Source organism: Lycorma delicatula, chromosome 10, assembly GCF_047948215.1.
Source record: "Lycorma delicatula isolate Av1 chromosome 10, ASM4794821v1, whole genome shotgun sequence".
NCBI lineage: Eukaryota > Metazoa > Arthropoda > Insecta > Hemiptera > Fulgoridae > Lycorma > Lycorma delicatula.
The window spans coordinates 81,304,236-81,331,064 of record NC_134464.1 but is presented as its reverse complement, the minus strand read 5'-3'; the positions used below and the strand labels follow the sequence as shown (position 1 = coordinate 81,331,064).

General features: G+C 27.6%; 1 protein-coding gene across 2 annotated transcripts in view; it reads left to right on the top strand.

The window, feature by feature from the left end:
• The window catches only part of norpA (no receptor potential A), a 101,673-nt gene that overhangs the window by 8,010 nt on the left and 66,834 nt on the right, over nucleotides 1-26,829 (top strand). Inside the window, exons 1-3 of one of the 2 annotated variants that reach the window (XM_075377917.1) lie at nucleotides 13,131-13,272; nucleotides 16,118-16,301; nucleotides 20,894-20,953. In XM_075377917.1, the coding sequence (XP_075234032.1) occupies nucleotides 16,131-16,301; nucleotides 20,894-20,953 (231 nt within the window). In that variant the 5' untranslated portion in view covers nucleotides 13,131-13,272; nucleotides 16,118-16,130. Of the gene's footprint in view, nucleotides 1-13,130; nucleotides 13,273-16,117; nucleotides 16,302-20,893; nucleotides 20,954-26,829 lie in introns of those variants that run through there. The other variant, XM_075377918.1, reaches the window with a different exon arrangement.

The window sequence follows — 26,829 nt, the reverse complement described above, 5'->3', positions numbered from 1 at the left end:
TTTTTAGCCAAGTAACTGGAGGCAGGTACAGCCAGGCACACATACAGTAACAGTGGCAGTGGCAGTGTTGGTTGAACCACAGCATTGATGAGGTATACCTCATCCCCTTAAAAAATCAGAATAAAAAACCCCAAAAATGGTTTATAAATATTTATCTGAAGATTATTTGCTAGCCCAAATCTACTGAATATCTCATTTACTGTAGTTGGGATTGGGAAAATTTACAATCATTGTTCAAAATTTTTTGTACCTTTCTTCATCCCCTTTCAAGGTGGAATTTCAAAAATCTATAAATTGGTTTATTGACATGAAGATTACACTCACCAAAAACCAAGTTGATTTCTTCATTTATTACCAAGAAATTGAAAAAATAACAGGGTTTCAAAAAAAATTCAAAAATCCATTTAAGCCTTAAAACTTGGAATTTAAAAAAAATAGAAATTAGTTTTTAGATATTCATAATCATTCAGTTCACACAGTGATAGACACTCACAGTTCATTAAATTACAGTTTGTGCTTCAATCAGCAAATCTCCCTTACTACATGTTTTTTTCCATGATTTTTCAAGATGAAATATTTTTTAAATCCTTCTCAGTTATGCCAAGAAACACGAGTAAAAATTTGGTTGTGATTGATCAGGTAGTTTTTTTTATTTATTCTGAGCAAACAAAAACCCTTTCTTCTATACCTTCATATAATAGTATTAAAGAAAAAAACGAATTATTATTATTTTTAATTATAATTGTAATTTTATTGTCCAGTAATTAAATTAAAGCCTACACAAAATTTTCACAATTATTAGAAACTGTAAAACATTGCAATTATTTATAGGCATTTTATATGATCATAATCTTATTATTGTTATTTTCTTTTAGCCACATACACTTTATCAGTACTCATGTTATTACCCTCACTGTTATTCCTACATCTTTAATCTGAATATTTGAATTATCATATTTATGATATCGTTGATAAATTTTTGTTAACTATAATTTTTACTGCTCTCCAAGAAAACTAGATTTAGTTAAAAACCTAACCTTTCAGAAAAATACCTATACTATTGCAGGGAACTTGCAAGTTTTTTAAGGTTTAATATAATTAAAAAATGTTTCTATTTGTTATTTAACTGAAAAATACTGCTGTAAAAATAATAAATTCAGTTCAGTAACTGTAAACAGACAAATCATTTTAAACCCAAACCGTTTTTAAGTTAATTTTTTTCCCCCCTTTAATTTTCAGCTCTACTTTCTTTATTAAGTTACCCAACTTTGGGTACATGTTTCTCTTACACTGTTAGTTACAAAATTAATTTTTTATGTACAGTACCACCATACTTGCTTTACATATATATATATATATCCAAGAATTTTTTTTTATTTTAATTAAAACAAATGTTTTTGGTTTGTCCAAATATCTGTTTGTTTTTTTTTTCATAATACCAAACATAATATTAATAGCATATAACTACTCGTATATAAAAAAAATATTCTCCACGTATAAGCAATAATTTTTATTTTAATACTACAGTGTGGTAGCATTTATTATCTAGACATCCTATCATCTTTTGTTATGGCTTTGCATTATTTATATTAAGTGCTGCCATATTTTGTGCATATTATGCTTTTTTGAGAACATGAATTTATACCTCATTAATTTTTGTTATAATTAATTTATAAATATAATTTAAACAGGGTACATTATTTAAACAGAAAATTAAAAATGAGTTCTTTTTCAATATTTTGTTAGTAACTCTCCTGTATGATACGTAAATATACTTGGACTTATAATTATGGGTGTTCCAATTCTTCAGTATATCTTTATTTTAGGACAATCTTCTAACCATACCAATTATTAGTTAATGACTACGAATACCTTGGTATGATTACCAATATTTGAAGGATTAAGTGTTTCCTACTTTTAACTCAGTGCTAAATAAATATAACTGTATAATATTTCTTTGTTAAATTTATGTACAGCTTTTTCCAATCTCAAGAGGGGCTTCAACAGCACTGAGAATGCCCTTGTTAGTATGCCGCTCATACAAAGAATTAGATGATCTGTTGCTTGCATAGTTCCCTGATTAAACTTTTAATTACCTTTCAATATATATATTTTATTTAAACTTGAAAACAAAATAAAAAATCATCAGTTTACACATCAGACAACTGCATATACTACAACTACTTTAAACAATTGGATATTTCAATGGATTTTGTTTTAAAATTAATGTTATATCCATTACTTTGTACATATTTTATTTATAATGACCATATTTCTAATCATTAAACCTAATCACTATGACTTGGAAGGATTTTTTCTTGATAGGTTACAAAAGTTATCTAACAATTATTAAAGTTTAAAAAAATATTTACTGAAAGATTTTTGTTTACTTTACATAATTTTAGTAAAATTGAATTAAATAAATTAAAAGGAATATTTCTGAGAATTATACAATTAAAATTATTGTAGTTTATTTAATATTTATGTATTGCTATTGTAATTATTTAAAAGATACATTCAAAAATCTGTTGGAGTCAATTTTTTTCTATTATCCAAATTTCTTTCAGCCATAATAATAAATTTATTTACTTACATTACTTTAGTATTTATTTTTTTATAAATATTAAAGTAGAAAGCATGTTACCATTATGCAACCTTCATCTTCCTTCTTAACCTCATCTCTCATATCTGTGGCATTTTGTCAGAAATGAAATTATAATCTATCCTCACCTGACTGAAGAGTGTTTTTCACTTTTAATAGATAATTCAAATTGTGTTATACATTAATCGGTGTTATGTCATCAGTGTATTTAAACTTATTTATGTTTTTTGACATTCCACAATTTTTTTTTTTAATTGTTCCCTTTCATCTTAAAGTCATTTATCTTTTATACATTTGTAAAATGGGATGTAATGTTCGGGTGTACTGGTACTTAATTAAAATTTTGATCACTGTGTTTTAGAATAAACAAGGTGCTTCTGATCCAGGATTTAAATTTATGGTCACCACTTTTTTTAAAGCCACCAGACAGTTAATGATTTATTAATCAGATAGTTACATAATCATTCACAGATAGGAAATCATATCATAGGTAGGTTTCTTAATTATTTGGTTACACTAGTAACTTTACAACCAACTTCAAAAAAGGAACAGCTTCTCAATTTAACGCATTCTTAGTTATGGGTTTTTCCTTTTTTGTCGAAGATCCTTACTCTTGGTCAAATCCTTTGATTTCAATTATTCTTTTTTTTTTAATTTTCTTGAGTAAGTTCTGCTAATCACTTCTTTAATTCATCAGTGGAAAAATTTTGTTTGATGTAGAATGACATGGTCAATAAATGATTTGAAGAATTTTATTTGTGTTATTATTATCTAGTATTAAAGTTTTATATCATGACTGAATAGATAGAAATATAAGGGTTGGCTCTGGCCAGTAAGTGGTTCAATCACTTTTTAAAAATCTCCAAAAAGGAAACAGAGCCTTTGAACAGTTCCACAAGCACATAGAGCCGCTATCTCACTAAATTCCAATAAAAATGTGCTAACCCAACTTCCATAGCACATGTCCAAAGAAAGGGATCATCAACCCACAGAGGGATTATGGTCTCTGATTAGCGGGTAATTTATCATGATTATATTATGCTACAGGTCTAAGACATAGAATAATGATAAATAGCAAGAAGTTATTCTGGTATTCAAAGTATTTTCATACAGATTGGATACTGATAGTAGTTTCATGCAAGAATATTTGTTGAAAAACTTGATACAATAATAAATATTTCTAAAATCTATTCAGGCTTAGCTCATAGTACCAATACTTGTTTCTCTGCGTTCTTTTATTTATTTTTATTAAGACTTGTTTACTATCTTTAATCTCTTGAAAATATTTTTTTTTTCATATGAGCTTTATTTTTGTCAGTCTATCCAAATTTTTATTTTTATTTTTTGAAAAGAAAGTAAAAAATACCCTAAAAAGCAACAAAAAAATAAAGTTACTATCATTCAATCCTTTGCACTTGACCTTTTGGAGTCAGCATCAAATTAATGATTAATAAGTTGATTTTATTTAGCTGCTACCTTCAAAAAGTTTTGATTTAAAGAAGAGTTTTTTTTTTTATTATGAATAATATTTTATTTATTTATTATTTTTTTTATTATATACTCTCAAGTTGATTTTATTTGTAAAAGTTTATTTTTTACTTAATTTTTGCCTGAAAAATTGGTTTATTTCATGGAAAATATGTTACACTTATTTTCTTCTATTCTTACGATGTTTAAATAACATATGGTTTTTTTTTATTCTGGAAAGAATCAGAAGGTAACGTTTTAAATTATATTGACTGTTTTTCCCCAAATCCCCCCTCTAATTAGAGAATTACTCCCTCATTATGCATACTTAAGTTATATGCTCCTCCTAATTAGACTTGACATTGATCTTTAGCCACTATCATACTGCCATAAACTCGTATTAATGTATTATTTATCTATAAAAAAAGATTCAGCATACATTAAAATTGAAATATAGACATTTTTAAACCTCTGGTCTTGTAATATGAATTATTTATCTCATATAATCATTAAAATCATATAATCATATGAAAATAATAATCATACAATCAATCATATAATCATTGAAATAAAAAATGGCAGAAATATTTTTTTTTTTACCTTTTAAATCATGTAATATGAAAGTCAGAAATACTTTTTAGGGTGATTAGATAATTTTTCATTCTGGCATAAACTACTTACATTAGAAAAAATTAATTTGAGGAAAGAAGATAATATCAACCTCCATGGTAGAGTGATAGAATTTCAATCTACCATCTAGAAGGACCTGGATTTGATCCCCAGCCAGACATGCTATTTTTCATACGCTGCAAAATTTTCACCCTACATTCTCATGAACAAACTTATTTGGATGAATTAATCATCAATCAAAAGAGAAATATCACTTTCCATAAGCAACCCAGCCTTTAAAACAGTATTCTTCTTCGGTGAATGAATTTGGACATACTTTAAGAAGTAAAAAAATAAAGTTTTTTGAAATATATTTATTTAAAGTTATTTTCAGTCGCATAACTTATTATTTTCAGGGCCAATTCACCAGAATTTCTTTAACTATTAGATTTAATGCACTAGAATGAAATGTTTAAATTAATGTATTTATCTTTGGAGGAAATCTTTTACAATAATTTTTACTGTTCAAGCAACATTATGTTGACTGTTTTTTATTTATTAATTTCTTTTAGGAAATGATGTTTGACCACACTTTGTTGGTATAGATTATTAATTGATTATATGTTTGATCTACTTATAATCTTCATCAATGTGTATTAAATTTTGAAAAAACAAAGAGATTTATTTAATAGTATTTATTGCTATGGTCATTAGTGTCTAATAATTCAAAAAGAAAATGTAAACAAATTATGTATTTTTGATTTTAACAAAATTTATTTTTAAAATAATGACAGCTGTTTTGGTGCACAATACCTTACAAGGTACTGTGTGCCTTGTAAGGTATTGTGCGCCAAAAGAGCTATCATATTTTGTAAAAATCAAAAAACTATTTTGTTTTCATTTTCTTTTTGTTATTTGGATTTTCAGCAGTAAAGACTTCATCAATCAATTGTTTGTCTAATAAATTCCAGTACCATGCAGAAAAACTATATGTGTTTAATGTTACTGATCCAAAGAAAAACGTTTAAAAGGTTCTTTAGCCACTTCCAATTAGTATGTATTGATAGGTAGCTTAAGTTGTTATTTAACATTTCATTATCATATTTTTCTATATCTTTTTTGAATTCAAATTGACAAGTAACTTTGGCTGATTCATTGTGTTTTTTTAACAAGGTATATATATTTTAATATGTATTTATTTTTTTCACCATTTACTTGTTCTGAAATTTATTCATCTCCTACATAAGATCTATCTCAAGGCTTTAATAATGAATGATACCAAATAACAGTACACGTGAATTTAGGAACTTCAATTCAAAATATTAATTTGTTAATATCATAAACTCACTATGAAAAATAATTAGACTACTCCTAGCATTTTTGTTTAGCAGTATTCCAGAATAAAATCTGAACCTGTCTATTAATTTTTGTTTTTACTTGAAAAGAACTTTTTAATCAACTGCATTAATATTATAAGAAATGCAGTCACTTGATACTCTGCACAGCAGAGGTAATGTATATAATGCACAGTTTCTTGACAGAAGAATTTAATTTAGTTGTTTCACACTATTTTCTTCAGTCTTTATTATGGTGAAGATATATGCTTTGCATGTTTGATACAAAAGGTACTACTTCAGTGTTACTTTTTCTGAGAGTAATTTCATTATACAGCCAGTCCCCAAGGTGAAACAGAGTGAAAGCATCACTTAAAGAGCTGAACATATGCACTTATGTGAATTTTTTATGCTGATATGTAATGATATTTTTTGCTTAATGAAGAAAACAATAGGAAGTCACTTCATTTGTCACTTTCCTTCATTAACCTGGCATGGGTAAGCCATGCCCCTTTATAAGCCTGATCAATCATACACTACATTGAATTGTATCAGTACCAGATTCATTGGCATGAATTTGAAAGAATTCCTGATCATTATTATAAATGCTAGTAAGTGGGTTAGAAAATCTACTTCCCATATATGCAGATTTACCGCCTCTGTAAGTTTCCAAATTGCCTGTGGGTTATATAAAAATGTATTCTATTATATTATTTCTACCTGAATTTTTGTTTTAGTCTCTCTTATTATTGCGGTTTACTTTTTATTTAAGAGTTATTGAAAGAAAGAAGGATGGAGTTACTCTATTGTATTAAAGGAATTACTGGACTTTAGCTATCATTTTGAAAGGATCTAGTTAAATGAAATATTTAAGATTTCCCATTGGTCCCAGTAATTTTACATAAATATTAGCCAGCCAGGGTTCCTTCGCCTGAAACCCTAATGCATTCATTATCCTCTTGGTTGTGAGAATATTAAATATTTTGCAGGTATTCATTGAAGAAAAAACAATTAGTCATTTTACTTCATTATATTTCTTATTATAAATTAAGGATTAATTTTTGTTTCTTTAATATCTTAACCCTCGAGGGGGCTAGGACCTAGATCTATAGCTTAAAACCTTTTCTGGGATAACGCAAATGTATCCTAAAAATTTGAAAACAATCTTTCTTGGTTGGTTCTCACATGATGCTGTTGCAAACAGACAGTTCCGCAAACTTTTAATTGCATTTTGATTGTAACAATTTTTTAATCTATCTTTTATACCTATGTGTGCACTTACACAAATGCAATTATTTATAAAGTGTATAAATTGTGAAAAAATGTTTAATTAGAAATTCACATAAAATTATTGTTTTTACATATTTATTTTATAAAATTTACTCAGTTATGTTTAATATGGTTTGTAATTTATGATGACAACAATATTTTTCAGTAACCGTAAAATGTTGATTAACAAGGTATATTATTTGTTTTTTTTTTTGTAGAAGATAAATAGTTAACAAAAAAAATGTTTGGTAATGTAATAATTTTAATGTTAAGGTAAAATTAATTATGCCTTAAATATAATTATGATAAAAGAATGTATCTACTGCTAATTTTTGTTATGAAATAGATAATGATTTTCGTCACAATTTTTTTTTTCATATTGATTCCCTATTTCCCATTGTTTTTATTATGTTCAATAATAATTTTGTGTGATGGATGTTTAATGTTTCTATACCCTAGTTTATTTTAACACGAGCATAACAACGAGGTGGCTTGTGAAATTCTTATATAAAAAGTTTATGAAAATGTTCTATTTCTCTAGATTGTATACAACACAGGAATTCTAAACAAAAGCTAATACTTTATGATTATCATGACATCATCGGTATTATTTTATGATATTCCAGATAAAACAAACTTGAAATATATAGTTTCCTACCAGAGACTATGGGATTATCTGTAATTCATTATAGAAAACAGAATCTAAATACTGTTGTATATGAATATTGAATAAGAAGTATTTACAAAGTAGTGTGAAATACAGTTCGTTATAGAATGTATACACTATAAATTTCTTTAATTAAATATTTTAAAAACTTACTGCAACTTATTCACTTTTCCTACACAACTCATCAGTTGACAGAATATAAAATTAAGCTTTTTTGCATTCGCTTTATTGTCTATTATAATAAATAATCTTGTTGGATAACAGTTACAATAAACTGAACAGAATAAGATACCTACAAATCATATTTAATAACAGTAATTCATCTTATTTATACTAGATATGTTAAATAAAATACTGAATAATGTAAAAAATATATTACTAGAGAAAGAAATGTGTTGCTAACATATATCAACCAACATTCATTTAAAATTACTAATATTTTCAAGAGAAGAGGATACTGTATTACATTAAAAACCAATTAAACAAAAAATCAAGAAGTACACTAATTAAACAACAGTGACTGTATCATGTAACATTTGGTAAATTGAATATACTTTCTGCCATAGACACCAAAAAAATTAACAAGAACACAGTACTATAGCATTAAACTATAAACATCATTATATGAGTACAGAGTGCTAATGCAAACATTAAACACTTTAAGTAGAGGTTAATTACAATGAAAAAGTAATAATCATTCTCAAATTATTTTGAAAATTAAAGAGCCTTTACCTATAAACAATCAACCAAAATTAATAAATTAAGCTCTTTTATGGTTTAAAAACAATAGTTTTTGTTTTTGGGGATCTATTTAATTAGATCTCAAAAATTTCAAATTAATGGTTATTAGATCAAGGATAATAGCCATCACAGACACTTTATCATATATTTTCCTCATTTGTAATTATAAATAAACTCCTTAAATCTGAATAACGTAAAAGCAACTAAAGGTAGGATCACAGTTAATACAATTTTTACTTATGGCTTATCAGTTTCTCACGTGTCAAGAATCACACAGATTCACAGCACTTTCTTTCCTGTGCAGGAAGTAGATAATTTAAAGTTTAACTGGTTCAGTTATATTTTAACATGATCAGATTATTGATAGTATTTTCCAACTATAATTCTGTTGGATGAATTGTAATTAACAATACCTCTTTGCCTGACCATTCATGGATGTAAGAAGCTACAGATAGACTCACTATGCAACCTACTTTAAACACAGTTGCCTAGAGCCCCTAGATATTTGAAGATCTCTAAAATAAAAAAAATCAATTACATTTTCACACCCTACAAAATTCATCTGTTATTATAAGCAATTGTAATAAAATATGACCAAAAGAAGAACAATAAGAAATTAAATGTCAAGATTAGTGATGTATATGAATAATATATGATGTATATGATGTATATGAATGAAGTAAGGTAGAGATAAAAAAAACTCTGTCACAGTAAGTGCATCAGAAGGACAGATTTCTGGTAGTTAACCTTAAAAATGTACCTAAAAACTCGGTTTTACCTCTGGTTTGTGTGAACCAATTCGGTTAAAAATCAATGGGGTTCTTTCTATTCCTACTGTGTTTACATCATCCTACCAAATCTCATCAAAATTGGTTAAAAATTGCACCCAGTAGAACAAAAAAAGGTGAAAATGTACCAAAAGCCCTGTTTTTTGGCTCTAACTCTGGTTCCTGAGAACCAGTTTGTTGAAGATCAGTAGGGCTTTATTCCCAATAGACATAAACACCTAATAAACATCACCCCATTAAGTTTCTTTAAACTATTATTTGCTAAGATTTGCACTTAGTATAACAGACAAAAAGTTTTATACATCCATATGTATATAAACATGACTGGGCACAGTAGTGATTTCCAAATGTTTTGGAAATCTGCTAAAAAACAGATTGCCACAAGCAAGGAGAGATTACATGGAGTTCACTAGTGTACATATATCAAAGGAAGAACTAAAATCTTGAAAGCTACTTTTAAAATATCTGTAGCACTTTATGGTAGCGAAACACAGGTAATAGAAAAATAGAAGCCTACAAAATGTATGAGGATATGTAAAATTAGGTTAGTGTTAGTTTAATGAAATTAAAAAATTTTCAGAACAGTAGGAAAAAGAGTTTGTGGAGGAATCTTGTAGAAATAGTATAGATTTGAAGACCAAATGTTTACACATTCAGATTTTTTATACATTTGCTGGTGAAGACCAAAGAAAAGGGTTAGAATTTATAAAAAAGGTTACTGAAGATGTATTATATGATGAGATTAAAGGATTATCATTGAACAGAAAGGAATCAAGAATAGTTTCAAGTGACTATTTATATTATTCCTTACAATAGTTGATTAAATGACTAATCATTCAAAGAAAAAAATGTGACTGTAATTGGGTGTTAAACTATAATTGTTAAAATTAATTAAATTCTTAACTGACAAATTTGCACAACAAAGTTACATGAATTTAAAATTATAAAATGATCTGATTTAAAAGCAATTTTAATCTTCTAAGTTGATTGGTATCCAGAATACTGAAATGCAAAAATGAAACTTTTAAATTTGTAGATTGAATTATAAAAAAAAATACAAGAATACATAGATGCTATAAACAAAAATCAAGTTGTCAAAATTTATTATTTAATAAGCTGGCTTTCTTTACCTTTTAAGGAAATATTTGTTGTGTATTAATTCAAGTTGGATAACATGACAAGTCTAAAAGCAATGAAGTTAAATCAGGAAGAAGAATTCAGGGCCAGCCCTAGCCTTTTTACTGCCATAAGCAAACCCAAAAAATGATGCTTTCCAAGCTTCAGATCAACTTCAACATTTAAAAAAAAAAACAATTATAAAAGAACCATGTTAACCAGAAAAATGACATATAATTGACTAAGACAATAATACTAATACAGATTTATTGAAAAACAAAAGTTACATTTTTTATGAGCTAATGACAATGAACTTACTAACTAAAACTAGTACAATAATAATATTATTGTACTAATAAATAGTAAGTAATATTATATTCTAGAGTCAAGTAATCGAACTATGTTTTTGTGGGTTGTGTTTATTTTTTTGCGCTTTAGTTCACTGGGTTTTACCACTCCTAAATGTTACCGCCATTGGCAATTGCCTGCCTACCACCTAGGGCTGGCCCTGGAAGAATTACAATTGACTGATCATAGTTCTAGAACAGGGGATAAAAAGACAGATTAAAAAATCTTTTAATTTAATGCAAAAGGAAAACAAATTGTGTAAATTAGATCAAGAATTTGACTAAAAATTAGTTGATATAGAAGACATTAGATTAAATTGTTTGAGTAGAAATATAATAATAATAATGCATAACATTATTATAACATATAAATAAATCTGTTCCCCTTAAAATTATTTATAAAAACTTAATAAAAATAGAAGGAATTATTAAATGTCGTAAACTAAGTGTACTTTTTTCCTTAACTGTTATGTGTTTAGAAATTTACCTTTTTAAACAAAATAAATTAATGCGTTTAAATAAGAAATCACCCTTACACAAAAAATTACGAAAAAGGGAATTTCAAAATTAAAGATGATTAAATTAAAATTTTTTTATTACATTTCAGTTCTTCCATAGTTAAAGTTTGATTCTCATAAAAAAAAACATTAAGGGTTTTACTTCCTTGTATGAAGTAAAGGAAATATTGTAATCGCAAAAAATTTAGATTTTCAAATTTCAAGGGAAATATTCATTTGACCATCCCTAAATCCATTTTGACTAGTTTCAGCATGACGTCTGTGCGTATGTACCTTGCATAACTCAAAAACAATTAGCCGTAGGATGTTGAAATTTTTGATTTAAGATTGTTGCAACATCTAGTTTTGCACCTCCCCTTTTGATTACAATCGACTGGACCAAAAGTTTCCAAAAAGCCCAAATTTAAAAAATATTTATTTCAAACTTTTTCTTAACTACAGTAATAAGCCCTCATTGAGAGCTTTTCAACGATATATCATAAGTGGTACTTATTTTCATTGATTCCAGAGTTTTAACCAAATAAAATTTTAATTAATGAAATATTTTTATCTTACAAGGGGGAAGGCACATCAGTTGGAATCTGACTTCATCTCCTTTTTCTTTTTAACTTTTTTTTTAAATTTAAATATATTGATTTATTAATAATTATTAATCTCTGATTGTAAAACATTTTTTATTACGTTTAGTAAATGAAGAAGTAAATTCCATTGCAGCCAGTATTTGTAATAATAAAAACGTTTAGGACATAACATTTTTATTTTGTTTTATATTGATCAAACATGTTTTCCCCTATGATTGGATTTATGAAACTGTTTTTTTCTTGAAACTTATATTCCTTTGTACAAAAGTATTGTAGACAGGTACATTTTGGTAAGTGTTAAAAAAAGTGTTTGGCAAGTGTTAAAAACATTTTAGTGTTAAAAAAATTATTAGCTAAAATATTATTTATATGCTGTATTTAAATCATTTGGAACCATTACTTAAATAATTTTGCCAACAATTATTTAAATGTAGGAATGAAATGTTATACATAATATTTCTTTTATCTTTTGAACATTTCTTCTAAATCGACTTTTATTGCAGATACCTGTTGAAGATAATTTTTTATTTCTGTAATGAATTAGTTCAAATGAAGTTATAAAAAATATCATGTGGTGTTATTACTCTTTTTTGTCCATTTTTACAAAGTTATATAATAATTAATAGTACTTTCTTAATACACACCAAAATTATTGACTATTATTATTAATTATTAATGACATTATCTTTGGTGTCAGTCTTATAAACTTTGGTTTTGGCAAATAGAGATAGATATCAGCATTTAAATACCATTGAATTTTACTAATTAAATGTTGAGAACTAATTAAGAATAAGTTAGTTTGTTTGAAGTAACTTATCGTTAATTGTTACGTTTATCTTGATATTAGTTCAATGAAGATTTAGAAAAAGCCCGCTAATGTGCATTTTAAAAATCCCGCTTTTATTTATTATTTTTATATAAAACAAGTTGATTATATGTTGAATTGAATTTTAGCTACATTACTTTGATTTAAATTTAGAACGAATAGTAATGAATAACACTATTTAATTTTACTTAAAAAGTAATGGGACAGTTAATGAATGAAGTAGGAATTTTGATAACAGCGGTTTGTGTCTTGAAGGTAAATTTCACAGTGCGCAAGCACGGTATGTTGTCAACAAAAGTGACAGTTCTATGTTTTTTATTTATAAATAAATTTTGTTTATAACAAAATGGATTTGTGTTTATTATTATTATAGTGTGTAAAAAAATTCTCCGTTATTTACTGAGAACGTAAGTAGCTGATTTTTTAATGTCTTATTTGTATTATTGTATTGACCGTAGCCAGGCCTCTAGATTTGACAGTGGTATAGGCCATGAACTTAAAGTAAATGAAATTTTCAGTCGCTTGAGATACGAAATATTATATAACATAAAATAAAACACATGTATTTTAGATGTATTATTATCCTTGTTAAAAGCTTAATATACGTTGAATATGTAACCGTTTTCTACAAAAGTGTCATTCTTAAAAATCAATAGGTTAAAAGGATATGTAGTGCAAATTTATTATTAAACAGATTTTTTATTTGCATTTGTAATTTTACGATTTGTAATATGTGTACATAACTTTATCTGGCGTTGAATTTCATTCCTGAGTGAATGAATTTATTCATCTCAATTTTGCAAAACAACACTAACGTTTTATGTGATAGTACCTGTTGTGTCAACTAACTGGTCAGTGATTCTTTATGTTTGTATTATGTGTATTTTAGTTTTATTTATTGCAAAATATTGATCTGAGGATTATTTTAAGTTAATAATGTAATCTTGATTATCAGCGTAATGACTGATTCTTACATTAGTTTTTAAGTAATTGATTTAAAAATCATAGAAATATCTATCACATTTATTTCATTTTAATAAAATTTGTACATTAACTTATTTATATTAACCATTCTGGGAAATTATATTATTAACAGTGATTAATCATTAATACATTTATTGTTTAATTTGATTACATATTGGTGTAATTTTATGTAATGGCAAGCATATTATTTACAGTATCTCAGTTAAAGAATATATACTTATGTAATTGAAATTTGTGCATGTTTACACATAAAATTATGTATGTAAATATAGCTTATTACACTTTATAATTGTCTTGAAGTAGGTTTTATATGTATGATTTAAAATGTAGTGTATAGACTATATAGACATTATTTAGAAAATATTAGGTTAGGTTAAAAAACAAATAAGTATTATTTGTTTTTTAAATTAATATTTTAATATATATAATTAAAAAAATGTTAAAATAATTTTTCTCCCTCTTTTCACAGTTCTGCCAAGATTACAAATAAACAATTTTTCCCTTGATTTGCACCTTAGTATTTGTGAGAAAAGATTTTTCTAAAAATCCAGTTTACCATAAATTTCCTGCTGAATACATTAAGTTTTGGTTGTCATGTCAATTATTATAATATTATAATATTATTGTTGTCAATTATTATAACATGTTAATTATTCTTTTAAATTAAAGTTGGATTTAAGATTTTGTAGATTTATATGTATTTCAATTCCTTCCATCTTAATGGTAATTTATCGTAAAGTTATTAAGATGAAGTGCGACAGGATTAAAATAATCCTCTTAGATAAAAGGTTTTTATTCCCTTTATACCTCATTTCTTGTAAGTATAAAATAGCTTAATAGGTTAATAAGATAGCTTAATAAGCCTGATATTTTTATCTTGATATGTTACTATTCTGACAAATATTATAAAACTTTTTTAAAAATTTTGCCTAAAGTGATTTTAAAGTTGTTAAAAGTTGCATTCTTCTAGTTTTTATTTAATTTATTTTTATTTTACACTTGTGTTAAAATTACAATTATATCTTTATATCATGATTTTATTACTCATCAAAGGTTAGAAAGCATAAATACATTGCTATGTAATAGTTCTACCTATGGTATCTGAAGTATTGCAGGCACTACTAATAGTACAGTGAGAAGATAGCATTTTGGGACAGTATGCCATTTGTAGCAAGAAGCCGAGTCACCAGTCTAAGAATCCATCTGAGCTTTCTAAACTTTGATGAATAATAAATAATATATTAATTTATTTTAAGTTCCACGTGTAACTTAAAAAAAGAAAGAAACCTGTTAATATAATGTTATGATTTAACATTAATATGCTGAATCAATTTCTAATTGTTTTTTTAATTTTTATTTTACAAAAAAAAAAATATTACATTTGTAATTTACATCCCATCATAATTTACATGTCTTATTTTGTAATTTTTTTTTTACTATTTGAATAATTATTACATTTGAGAATATTAAAAACTTATAAAAGGCTATACTAGAAAATGCAAAAAAGAGTAAAAATGATAGATTATCTAAAAAGAAATGAGAGCTGGCAGGTTTTAAAAGTTTAGCTGAGAATAATGGAAAATTGAGATGAACGTGGCATAGAGGATTTGTTCATGATGATAATGAATTATTTACATTAAATACACAATTATATTTATAGAATAATTTAGTTATTTCTTTAAAATTTAAACAAAATTAAATGAATTAACTTCTTTGGTGCCTTGAGTTTATACTGCTAGTTTTATTTATAGGTTATTTGTTCAATTTAATACATTTTGTCTCAGTATTTTTATTTATTTTCAACACTTGGTTAAAATGATAAAAGAAGCTATAAAAAACATATTTTAGGAAACAGTATTTAGGGTAATGCATCAGATAAAAATAGTCGCTGCTGTGTTATCTTTTGTAACCTTAATTATTATTATTTAATTAAACCAATCAGAAAAAATAAAGTAATAATAATGGTCTGTGGTTTCTAAGTCTAAAATGGCAATTCAAATTATCAGCTATTTCAGTTTATTATTAAAGTTGAATTAATGATGGAGGATAGAGTGATTTTAAATAAATGTTGAGTGAATAAATGTTTGGAACAGAATAGAAAGGAGTGGAAAAGTACATTAAACCACTCAACTGATTAATGACAGAAAAATTAAGTACTAAGTTAATCATTTTTGTAGCTTTAAATTATAAAGTTGATGTATAATAACTTGTATAAAATTTATACTTTTTGGATTTTGTTTTTTATTTTTTATTTTTTTTCTGTTACAGTTGAGGGGTCAGTATGACAAAAAAGTTTGAATTTAATTGGCACATCCCCGTACCTGAGCCACTGTTACAGGGATGTGTATTTGATCGTTGGAATGAAGAAAAAGATTCTAGTGATGTTGAACCCGGTTGTTTATTTAAAGTTGATGAATATGGATTCTTTATTTACTGGAAAAGCGATGGACGTGTACGTTTTTATTTTAATATTTTTTTACTTAAAATTGATTCAATGTAACATAACAGTTATTATAAAAATTAATATAACAAAAAAGGTATGGGGATATTTAGTGATTTAACTATTTTTTGAACTACAATCATTTTATTCTCCTGTAAGTTTGAATGTTTTTCTAGATTAATCTTTTTTTAAAATACTTTTTTTTTCAGTGTCCATGTTTAGTTAAATTTATACTTTTTTTATTACCATGTATTGATACACTATTGATTTACCAATTTGTTTTATTTTTTGGAAATTAATATTATATATTTATAATTATAAGGTAAACCCAAGTTTTTCACATATAAAGCCTAAAAAAAATTTACTATGATCAAAAGGTTATCAGAATTTCCTTTAGAAACAATTTCTGTTGGTCTCTTGGATTACTAAAGATTATGTTTTGAAAGCTTGTGCATTTTAGATAAATCAAATATGATTCATAATCTCTTTTTTGTAAAATTGGTAATAATAAACAAATTTGTTGCTTAATTTGAGTGATGTATTAATATATTCTTTAATTAAAATATGAATTGAAAGATAATGATAATAATATAATTTGTTTTATATTATTCGTTTTAAGAATGGAGTATATAATTAATACAAATATTTGATTGTACATTATGATACAATCCACTGTATTTGATCTATAATCTTCAAAATTAATAGATACATTTCTAAAATAAACAAGGTTTCCATGTTTAAATTTAAATAAACATTTTCAATCAAATAAAATTTAAAAAAATTCAGTTACCAAATTATTCTTTAAATTCACATCAATTAAAAAAAAAAGTTATAATTTAACTCATTTGTTTAAATTTACATATTTTTGTAATGTTATTGAAATTAATACAAGCCTAAATGAACCCTACATTTAAAAAAATATAAATCTTTTTTTGTTTTATTTTAATAGTGCTTTTATACAATGTAATATTATATAAAAGATTGGTAAAGATTGATTAATATGTGTAATGGATTGTAAGTTTCAATAAGGGAGCTGTTCCTAAAAATTACTAATACAGCTCTACAAAAATAAAAAATAAAGTTCAACTTTTCAGTAATACAAAATTACGGTAGACTTTCCATTACTATTGGATGCAATATCTCAGCTACCCATTAGAAAGAGTACAATAATTGTTCCATGTTATTCTAGAACATAATACTTGTCTGTACAGTTCTTAAAATAAATTGCGGTGGTATTCAGTAAAGTGTTCTTTGGCATATGGTCAGAGTCTCTTGGTGCCATCCTTAGAACTTTTAAGTTTTAGAACTCAGATTTTACAGGAATAAGGGTGTTGTCATTATATTATAAATTCTAAGCTGTGTAACCCTTGTAGATTTTTTTTCTTTAAAGTCCTACTTATAAGGCCACGTACATCTGAAATTTATTTTCACTTAACATCACAACTCTGAGAGTGTACAAGACTACACTTCATTTACACTCATACATATCATCCTCATTCATCCTCTGAAGTATTATCAGAACGGTAATTACCAGAGGTTAAACAGGATAAAGAAAGAAAGATTTTTACTTTAAAACTTCTGAAAATAAACTAAAAATAATGGCTTTAGAGAAAATATATTAATAGTAAAAAAAAAATAATATAATTTTCTGACTTTTCCTTGAATAAGTCAGCTAGTTCAGTTACTTAGATTATTAATTACGTATTAATTAAGATAAATATATAAATAATTAATTAATCAGATTTATAGTGCTATGTGGAACTACTGGATATTCAATTTAAAAGTACACAGTTACTTTCTTTGTGAATGTTTACATCAGAATTTGTCATAGTGGAAATAATTCATTTGAATAAGGGAAATTTAGTGTATTACAGTTGGTATGTGGGGGAAAACTCTTAGACTGTATCGTAACTGACTCAGTAGTTAGTTACATCTGTCAGTACACAGTCAGTTGTTTGAACAGGGTTCTGTCAATATGTCTTTTGCGTCAATAGAAGAAAGAGTGTTCATTGTCAAATGGTATTTTGCCATGCGTTCTTATATTCAGTGCATGAATGAATTTACTGAAAAATTTAACAAGGTGGCACCAAAAAAAATAGCTATTGAGAAATTGGTAAAAAAAAAATACATGATACGGTTCTGTTTGTAACAAAACACGAATCAGGAAGAGGACAATTTTACCAGAGAGGTGATGAATACAATTAAGGAGAAAATTGTTGCATCCCCACACAAATCTCATAGGAAGTTAAGACAAGAAGTGAATATTTCATATGGTCAGGCTTATACAGTGGTCAGCAAAATTTCAAAGTTTTACCCACATTGTATTCAAGTTTTTCATGAAAAGATTTATCATTGGTTTACCAAAAAAAGATTTATCATTGTTAGTGGTTCAAAAACATTATCCGTGCTAACATCAATTTTAGATACACTTTTCTTTACCGATGAGTCTTGGTTTCACCTTAATGGATACATAAACAGCCAAAACTAAACTGTATGGCATGCAGATAATCTACATGTTTTTGTAGAGTCACCTCTTCATGTGTAAAAATTAGGTGTGTAGTGTGCTGTGTCAAGAGAGTAGTTGGACCAATGTTTTTTGATCAGACTATAAATTTTGAACACTACCAAGAGACTATTATGCAGTTTATCATGCTGTTAGAAGAGGAGTAGAGGTACTGGTGGTTACAACAAGATAATGCGACCAGCCATACTGCTCACTCTACAACAGAGTTTCTTCATGAGTTTTTTGGGGATAGGCTGATTTCTAGAGGTTTGTGGCCATCATGATCCTCAGGCCTCTCCAGTTTAGATTTCCTTCTATGGGGATTTCTAAAGGAAAAGGTTTATCAGAACAGTCCTCATACCCTAGAAGAACTTAAGATGAACATTACTACTACAATAAAAAAGTTACGCCTGGGATGTTAAGAAACGTATCTAGGCCAATGATTAAATGTGTAGATAAGTGTCTGGAACAAAATGGTAACCGCTTTCAGTATTTACTGGAGATATGTTTGTATAAGGTCAGCCTAAATGGTAAGAAATATGAATAAAATTAATTTTATTAAATAAGTGAACTTCTAAACTGATCACTTTGTATTAGAAAAAACACTTAATGTGATTCCACATAAAAATATTCTTATGAGGTATCTTAAAGATAGATAGAAGTTAAAGGTAACTTATAAAACCAGTTAAAAATGTGTGAAAGAAACAATGGCAATCCTACTGTTTTTTATGGGAGACTACATAAAACTCTAAGATCGTTATCAAATTCAGGAACTGAGATATGTTTGTTAAGAAGCCTCAAGGAATAAAACTGATTTGATTGACTAATGGATGAGGATATTATGATAGGTTGGAACATTTACTCTCTTGATAGAAAGGTTGATTTGTACAGAACAAAGTGGGAGGAATGTTTTGATTACATGGATGAAACGTTTCAAGGAAACTTTTATACCATATGACAATGTAATAGAGGAGAGGCTGTATAAAGAATAATTTAATATGTAGCTCTATGGATGTGTTAAAACGTAGAGGAAGAATAGTTGTACTTATTGAAGTAAATAAATAATAATCTGTAGGTTTTTGCTGATTGATTCAAATTATCTAGAAATTTGGATAATCACAATTCAGGAAAATGACTTAATTTTTTCATTTGTTCTCCCTTACAACTGTAGGCAAATTCACAAGTACTTTTTTATAACGATGATAGTTGAATTTTGCATTATGTGAAAATGTCCAAGCCTGAACCTGAAATGTTCTGAATGAAAATCAGAAATATTCTGCTTTAGGCATTTACAGAATGTTAGTTAGCATCATTACCTTCTATCTGGAGCTCTTATTACATTAATAAAATTATAATTGTTTGAATTTATTTATTTTCTTTTAAGGGGTTTGAAATTTTATTCTGGAAGTATTTTGTTTATTTTATGAATATCTGAGCCGTTAAATTATTTCAACTAAAATTAAAGAATTTTACAGTTAAAAACTAAAGCTTTGCAAATGGTATACATTATTTTTACATTTTTTTAAAAATTGGAAGATATTTTTATATTGATATGAAAGTAGCCATTTTATTTAAAAACTTATTATATGCATAATGAAAAAAAATTCTGCTAGATTAGTTAAAAAAAAGTAAATGTTGCTATACATTATCATATATTTTATGTATGTACATATAATGTTTCTATATGCCTTAATAAAAAAAAAGAATGGAAACCATTTTTCTCCTTACTATCTGCAATAAGTCTGCAATGGGATGCTTTTTTTTTAACCTCTGGGACCACCGTTAGGTATACTGCAGAGGATAAGATGAATGACAATTTTTGTAGCAAATGAAAATTCTATGCCTGACTGTTATTTGAACCTGGAACCTTCAGATGAAGGCCTGAAATGCTTGTTATTCTTAAGGTATACTATACTGTTAAGGTTATACTAAATGTTAGGTTTTCATACACAAAAAAATATAAAATCTAAGTTTCATTTCTACTCAAATTTCTACATGTCATTTTGTTACATGTTCAAATAAAACATTTGACATTTTGTTTTATAATTTATTGAGAAGTTTTACCATTACTTTATTACCTACATTTTGTTATTTGTTTTAGGAAGGTGATGTCATTGAACTATGTCAAGTTAGTGATATTAGAGCTGGAGGACTGCCAAAGGTATATTATATTAACTCTTTTTATTGATAATTTTTAAAGAATTGATATTAGTCAAATTTCTTTAAATTGTGTGTAAAACAAGAGTTAGAATTTAATTACATTGGAGTGTGTATGAAAAAAATATATTCTACAAAGTTGGCAAGGTAAAACATGAAATATATAGCATTTGTTAAGAAGGAGGATTATACAAATAAATAATGGTATGGCTAAATTAAATTTGACAACTCATGTTGAATCTAGTATGATATGGTGGTCCCTGTCAAATGTTTAATATTTACATAGATATTATGTAAAGAATACACACACACACACACACACACACATATATATATATATATATATATATATATATATATCTTCCTAGCTACACTGGTCATGATTACCAAAGTAGGATTTAAACATCAAAATTTGCAGATTTTGAATAAAAAAATGGTTAATTTTAAAAAGCTTTCTTGGGAAAAATTTAGGAAAGATTTATTTATAAAGAAGTTATCCCTAACAAAAAAACAATAATTTAAACGAGAATTGTTTAAAAATATTGAAAAAATAATGTGTAACTTTAAAAGTAATGAAAAAAATTGCTTCTCATTTTGGGTCGACTATAATATAGTAAGCTACTTTAATTTTAATAGCCCTTTAACTGATGAAAAATTCAACAATTTTTTTTAATAATCAAAATTAAGAGTAGACCACAAAAAACAAAACAGAACATATACTTTTTTAGAAGTGGGGAATAAATTTTAAGAAAATATTTTTCCAAAAATATTCATATATAGGTTAAGCTTAACAAATTTTCTTAAGTAAAGTTTTTTCTGCATCTAACCCCCATTTCAATTGAGGCTAAAATAATAAAAAGAAAATCTTCAACAAACGTTCCTGCATTTTAAATTCAGGCTCTGTATTTAAAAAAAAACTGAGAACGTTTCTTGATAGCTCTATATATGAACTATAAGCTTTAAATATGTTTGATAAATATTTAAACTTGAGGGAAATAGAGGAGAGAAACAAAAATATTTTTCACTTTTAAGAGTTAGAGGTTTATTTTTTGAAAAAAAATTTTTTTGCAAGATTGTAGATAACAAATTTAAAGTTACTCTAAAATAAAGTTTAATAAAATTCTCTGAAGAAAATCGAAGTTGCTCTTTTTACGATATCCTCCACCCTCTTAATGAATCTTCAAAAAAGATTGTATGATCAGTGCCCCGTATATATAAATATTTGAGCAAAATTTGAAGACCTAGCATGTGGTCACTACCTAACACATGTTGTTCACAAAAAATATACATTTTTAATACATGAATGGTTTTAGTAGCCATACACCTAGCTTGATATAAAGCTCCAGGTTTGTGAAGTGAATTCCCACCAGGGTGAGTTCCACCTAGAAAGCCAATTATCAGTTCTAAAAAGTTTTTTAATCATCTCTTTTATGTTTCTCTTCTAGAATTTTCAGACATAAGTTTAATATTAATTATACACCCTAAAGTTTTCATTCACATAATGGTTGTCAATACTAGATTGAAAATTTGTTTGAAATATTTTAGGCCAAGTGTTTTGGAAACCTTTGAAAACGGTCATTTCTTGACTCAAAAATTTTCCTATTTTTTATTCAGAAACAGATTTCAAAACCATGTCATACTTATGATGATGATGACAAGGAAATTGCAGTTCATCCCATTCAGTCATCTGTTCCATTAATGCGAGGTGCTACCCAAAAGTTTAGGGAATTTTACCATAAAAATAAAATAGCTTACCGTAACTTATAATTTCCACTGTCTCCTTCAAATTAATCTCCTTGGGCATTGATACAGTTATCCCAACATTTTACACATGATTCCATGCATCCCTGGAAGTCTGCAAGTGTAAGTGTTCGAAGCACGTTCTGCGTTTCTTCCTGAATCTCCTCAATTGTGTTAAAACGACGGCCTTTCAATCAAAATTTTATTTTCGGAAAGAGAAAAAAGTCGCACGGGGCAAGGTCAGGCGAATAGGGTGGGTGGGGAATCACTACCGTCTTTTTGGAAGCCAAGAAATTTCGAACGGCTAGCGATGCGTGTGCGAGCGCGTTGTCATGGTGCAGAACCCAGCTGTTGTTACCCTACAGATTTGAACGTTTACGCCTAATGTTTTCACGTAACTGCTTGAAAACTTAACAATAGAACATCCCATTGACAGTTTGACCAAGAGGAACAAATTCCTTGTGGATAATGCCTTTGATGTCGAAAAAAAAAACAATCATCATGGGCTTCACGTTGCTGCGAACTTGGTATGCTTTTTTTGGCCACGGTGAACTTGGCGACTTCCACTGCGACTGCTGCTGCTCAGTTTCAGGTTCATACCCGTACACCCATGTCTCATCATCGGTTATTATGTTGGAGATGAAGTTAGAGTCATCTCTTGCTGAATTTTTCAATTCACTACAGACAGCTATGCGATTTTGTTTCTGGTCGCTGTTCAACAGTCTCGGTACGAATTTTGCAGCAATGCGTCTCATATTCAAATTGTACGACAAGGTCGTACATGCGTCTGCGTATGGACCCAATGGGTCCATAGTCTTATGTCGCATGCGTATATACTCTTATGAGTCCATGCAACGCATGGACCCATAAGACATTTTTATGATTGCATAAACATCATGGATTGTTTGTCTACGATCTGCAACAACAGCCTCTCATACTTTCACAATGTTTTCCGGTGTTGCGCTTGTTGCTGGTCTTCCTGAACACTCATCATCATCGACTGTCGTTCATCCATCTTTAAATCATTTGTACCACAAAAAAGTTTTACTTTTTCTCATAGCATTGTCACCAAATGCTTCCACAAGCATGCGGTTTCTGCATCAGTTTTTTAAGCATGAAGCAAAATTTTATGCAGGTTCTTTGCTCTTTAAAATCTGCCATTTAGAACTTCGCCGAAGCAGTAAAACACAACGTTACACAGCCGCATGAAAGTCAACAATGCAGCCTCTCACCGTCACAGCTGTTGGAACACTGATTCAAATTTAAATTCCCCGAACTTTTGGGTTGCACCTCGTATATAAGCTCCCTGAAATCTTCCCATATGTTGTTGTACAGCAGTAAAGGGCTCACACCCTTGAGAATAAATTCCATTCTTTCAGTAAGTTAAATACGGGAAGAACAAGCTGCCGCTTGTTCTCTTCCACTTGATATTTTAAGAACTCCTAAAAGTTTTTCTCTTTGGTGGTCATACATTAATTATAACCAGTAGCCTTTCTACTGAGTTCTTTCCCATTAAGAATGGTAACAATTTTCCATCCCAATGAACTGTTTTAATCTTTGATAGATTCTGTTGGAAAGCTTCTCGTAATTTCATAGTTCTTTCAGACGACTATGCCTAATTGAATAACAATTAATCACTAAATTATGAATATCTAATCCAGACCCTACACATTTTTAGAGTGATCTATTGAAAATTGAGTGATGTATTTTTGGCTGTTTGTACTTGTTAGTAGGAAGGATCCACTCTTTTTATCACACTCTTTTTAGTCACTCGGTCAGCTAATTCCAGTGCCAAGCCGTTGGACAGTGGGGGGGGGGGGGTCATTCCTACATTAAAAGGATGTGTTTTTTCTTTTCTGTTTTAAGAGTAGAATAATAAAGGCCAGTTTACCTTTTCTGCAAATGACGTATGTCTTAAGCAGCTGTAATTTAAGTTTAATTTTGAGGAAAAGAATGATTAAACTTTATATCTTCGAAATGATGCCAATTGTTGAGTCTTTTACTTGATTAAAGCATTGCTGAAGAGAATTGAAGATTTTAAAAAGTAGGTGTAATGATGATTTCTTAGATTAGAGAAATAAACTTCCACAATGAGGATTACTCAAAAGACTGCATATTAACATAAGAGTAAATAAGATTTTAAAAAAAAGCTGATGAGTTTTGTACTTGTGTGAGACTGTAGAAAAGTATTATTTTCCGTTTCTCTCATACTTCAAGGGAAAATGATAGAAAACTGAAGCCCAGGTTAACAGAGGATTTCATGGTTGAAGAATTTAAGAAACTAGCTCACTCTAGTCAACTGTAACCAAAATTATAATTGCCTGGATGGTTACCAGTGTTCAGTAATGAATATGGTTCATAAAGAAGTAAAATAATTACAAGATAGTTAATGGATATTCCAAAAAAATGTAACTTTTAGAATGAGGGAATATAACTTAACCATGGGTAAAATTATTTTTAATTATATAATTAATTAGAGTTTAACAAGGTTAGCTGCACACAGCTAAGAAATGACTTTTCTCTTTTACTACTCCCATCTCATTATATCATTATACATTCTTTGTGTTGTAACAGCTATGTCATTTTTAAATAAGTACATATTTATTGAAAAGGTTTATTTCGTGTATTAACCTTTCAACTATGTAAAAGACTACTGTAATTAAAATTTCCTCAATGTTCATTTGTTAATAAGGTAACAATATCATGTTTTATGTGTTAATTTTATGAAACAAAATAGATATCAAAAGGAGCCGACCGATCATTATTGTTAAATGTGGAATACCTTGAGGATGTAAAATGCTTAAACATCTAACTGGCATTTTCTTAACTGTGAGTATTACAATTTGTATTCTTATGATGATGCTGTTGTTGAATGAAAACGACCAGACCATGAAAAAATTTATATGTGTGGATTTTGTAAGTAATGGAAATGATATTGTTTAGTTGCAAGCTACTAAAAAAAACTTGCCGTTAAGTAAACATTTGGATTTTTAGCTAGATAAATATGTGAATTTGACAAAATAGCTGAAAATGGAAAATTGAAATTCAGTAACGGTCGCTTCACACATATTGATTTGTTATTTGGTTAGCCAATCTGACAATTAATTACAATTTCAGAAAATAATTTATTACAGTTTAAAATTTGGCCATACTTGTCAGACAATGGAGTTACAAAATAGTAGCTGTATTGCTAGAATTCTTTGGTCATTGTTTAATTCTTTTGCTGTTATAGTTATCTGGCTTTTCAGAGTGGGTTGTGCAGAAAATATCAAGCATTTATTAACAAAAAACAACATTTTTTAAAATTTTCAAAAAATGATTCAATTTTTAATATAAAAATAATTAAAAATTCACATTACCAATAATAAACTGCAGAGTAAGTGACAAACAAGATTTTCAGGAGATAATAATTATGTATTAAACTATTGTTAGGGATAAAAGAAAGAGCTTACAGGTGGCAGGAATATGTATATGGGAAAAGTTATCAGGTGAAGGTTTGAAGGATGAAAAGCATGAAAAAATTGATGCTGGTGTGATGATAATCACTCTTTTTTGAGATCAGTTTGTTAGAATTTAACTTAAATAGAAGTAAGGAAGTATTTTTATGTGCCTGTCCTTGCAAATAAAATCATTAATGCAATTTTCCATAGCATCAGTTGAAACTTTGCCAGTCTTTCCCTATGATGAAAATCTGTGACAATCGTCCTGCCTGATTTATATTGTTCGATCCACTTATAAAAATCTGCGTGGTTAATATGCTTTTTACCATGCTGTTGTAACAAGTGAATTTTGGCCAGTTTTACACCTTCAGAAAATAAAAATTTTATCATAGAATGCTGTTCTTCCATGGTACGTGTTTGAAGCAGAGGAGACATTTTAAAATAAACAAAAGAAGTTATAACAATGGAAATTTTTTTTTGAACAGCTGATAATTTCTATGTTAGGGGTGGTAACTTGAATGGTGTCACAAAATTTCAATTTAATCTATTAAATAGTTTTTCCACTGACACCATTTATCTCATTAATTATTGAATGACCCTTGTATATGAAATTAACAAGTTATTTCATCTGAATTTTATAAATCATGAATTTCTATTTCTAATAAATACTTCTAGAATTATGAATAAAATTATATTGTAT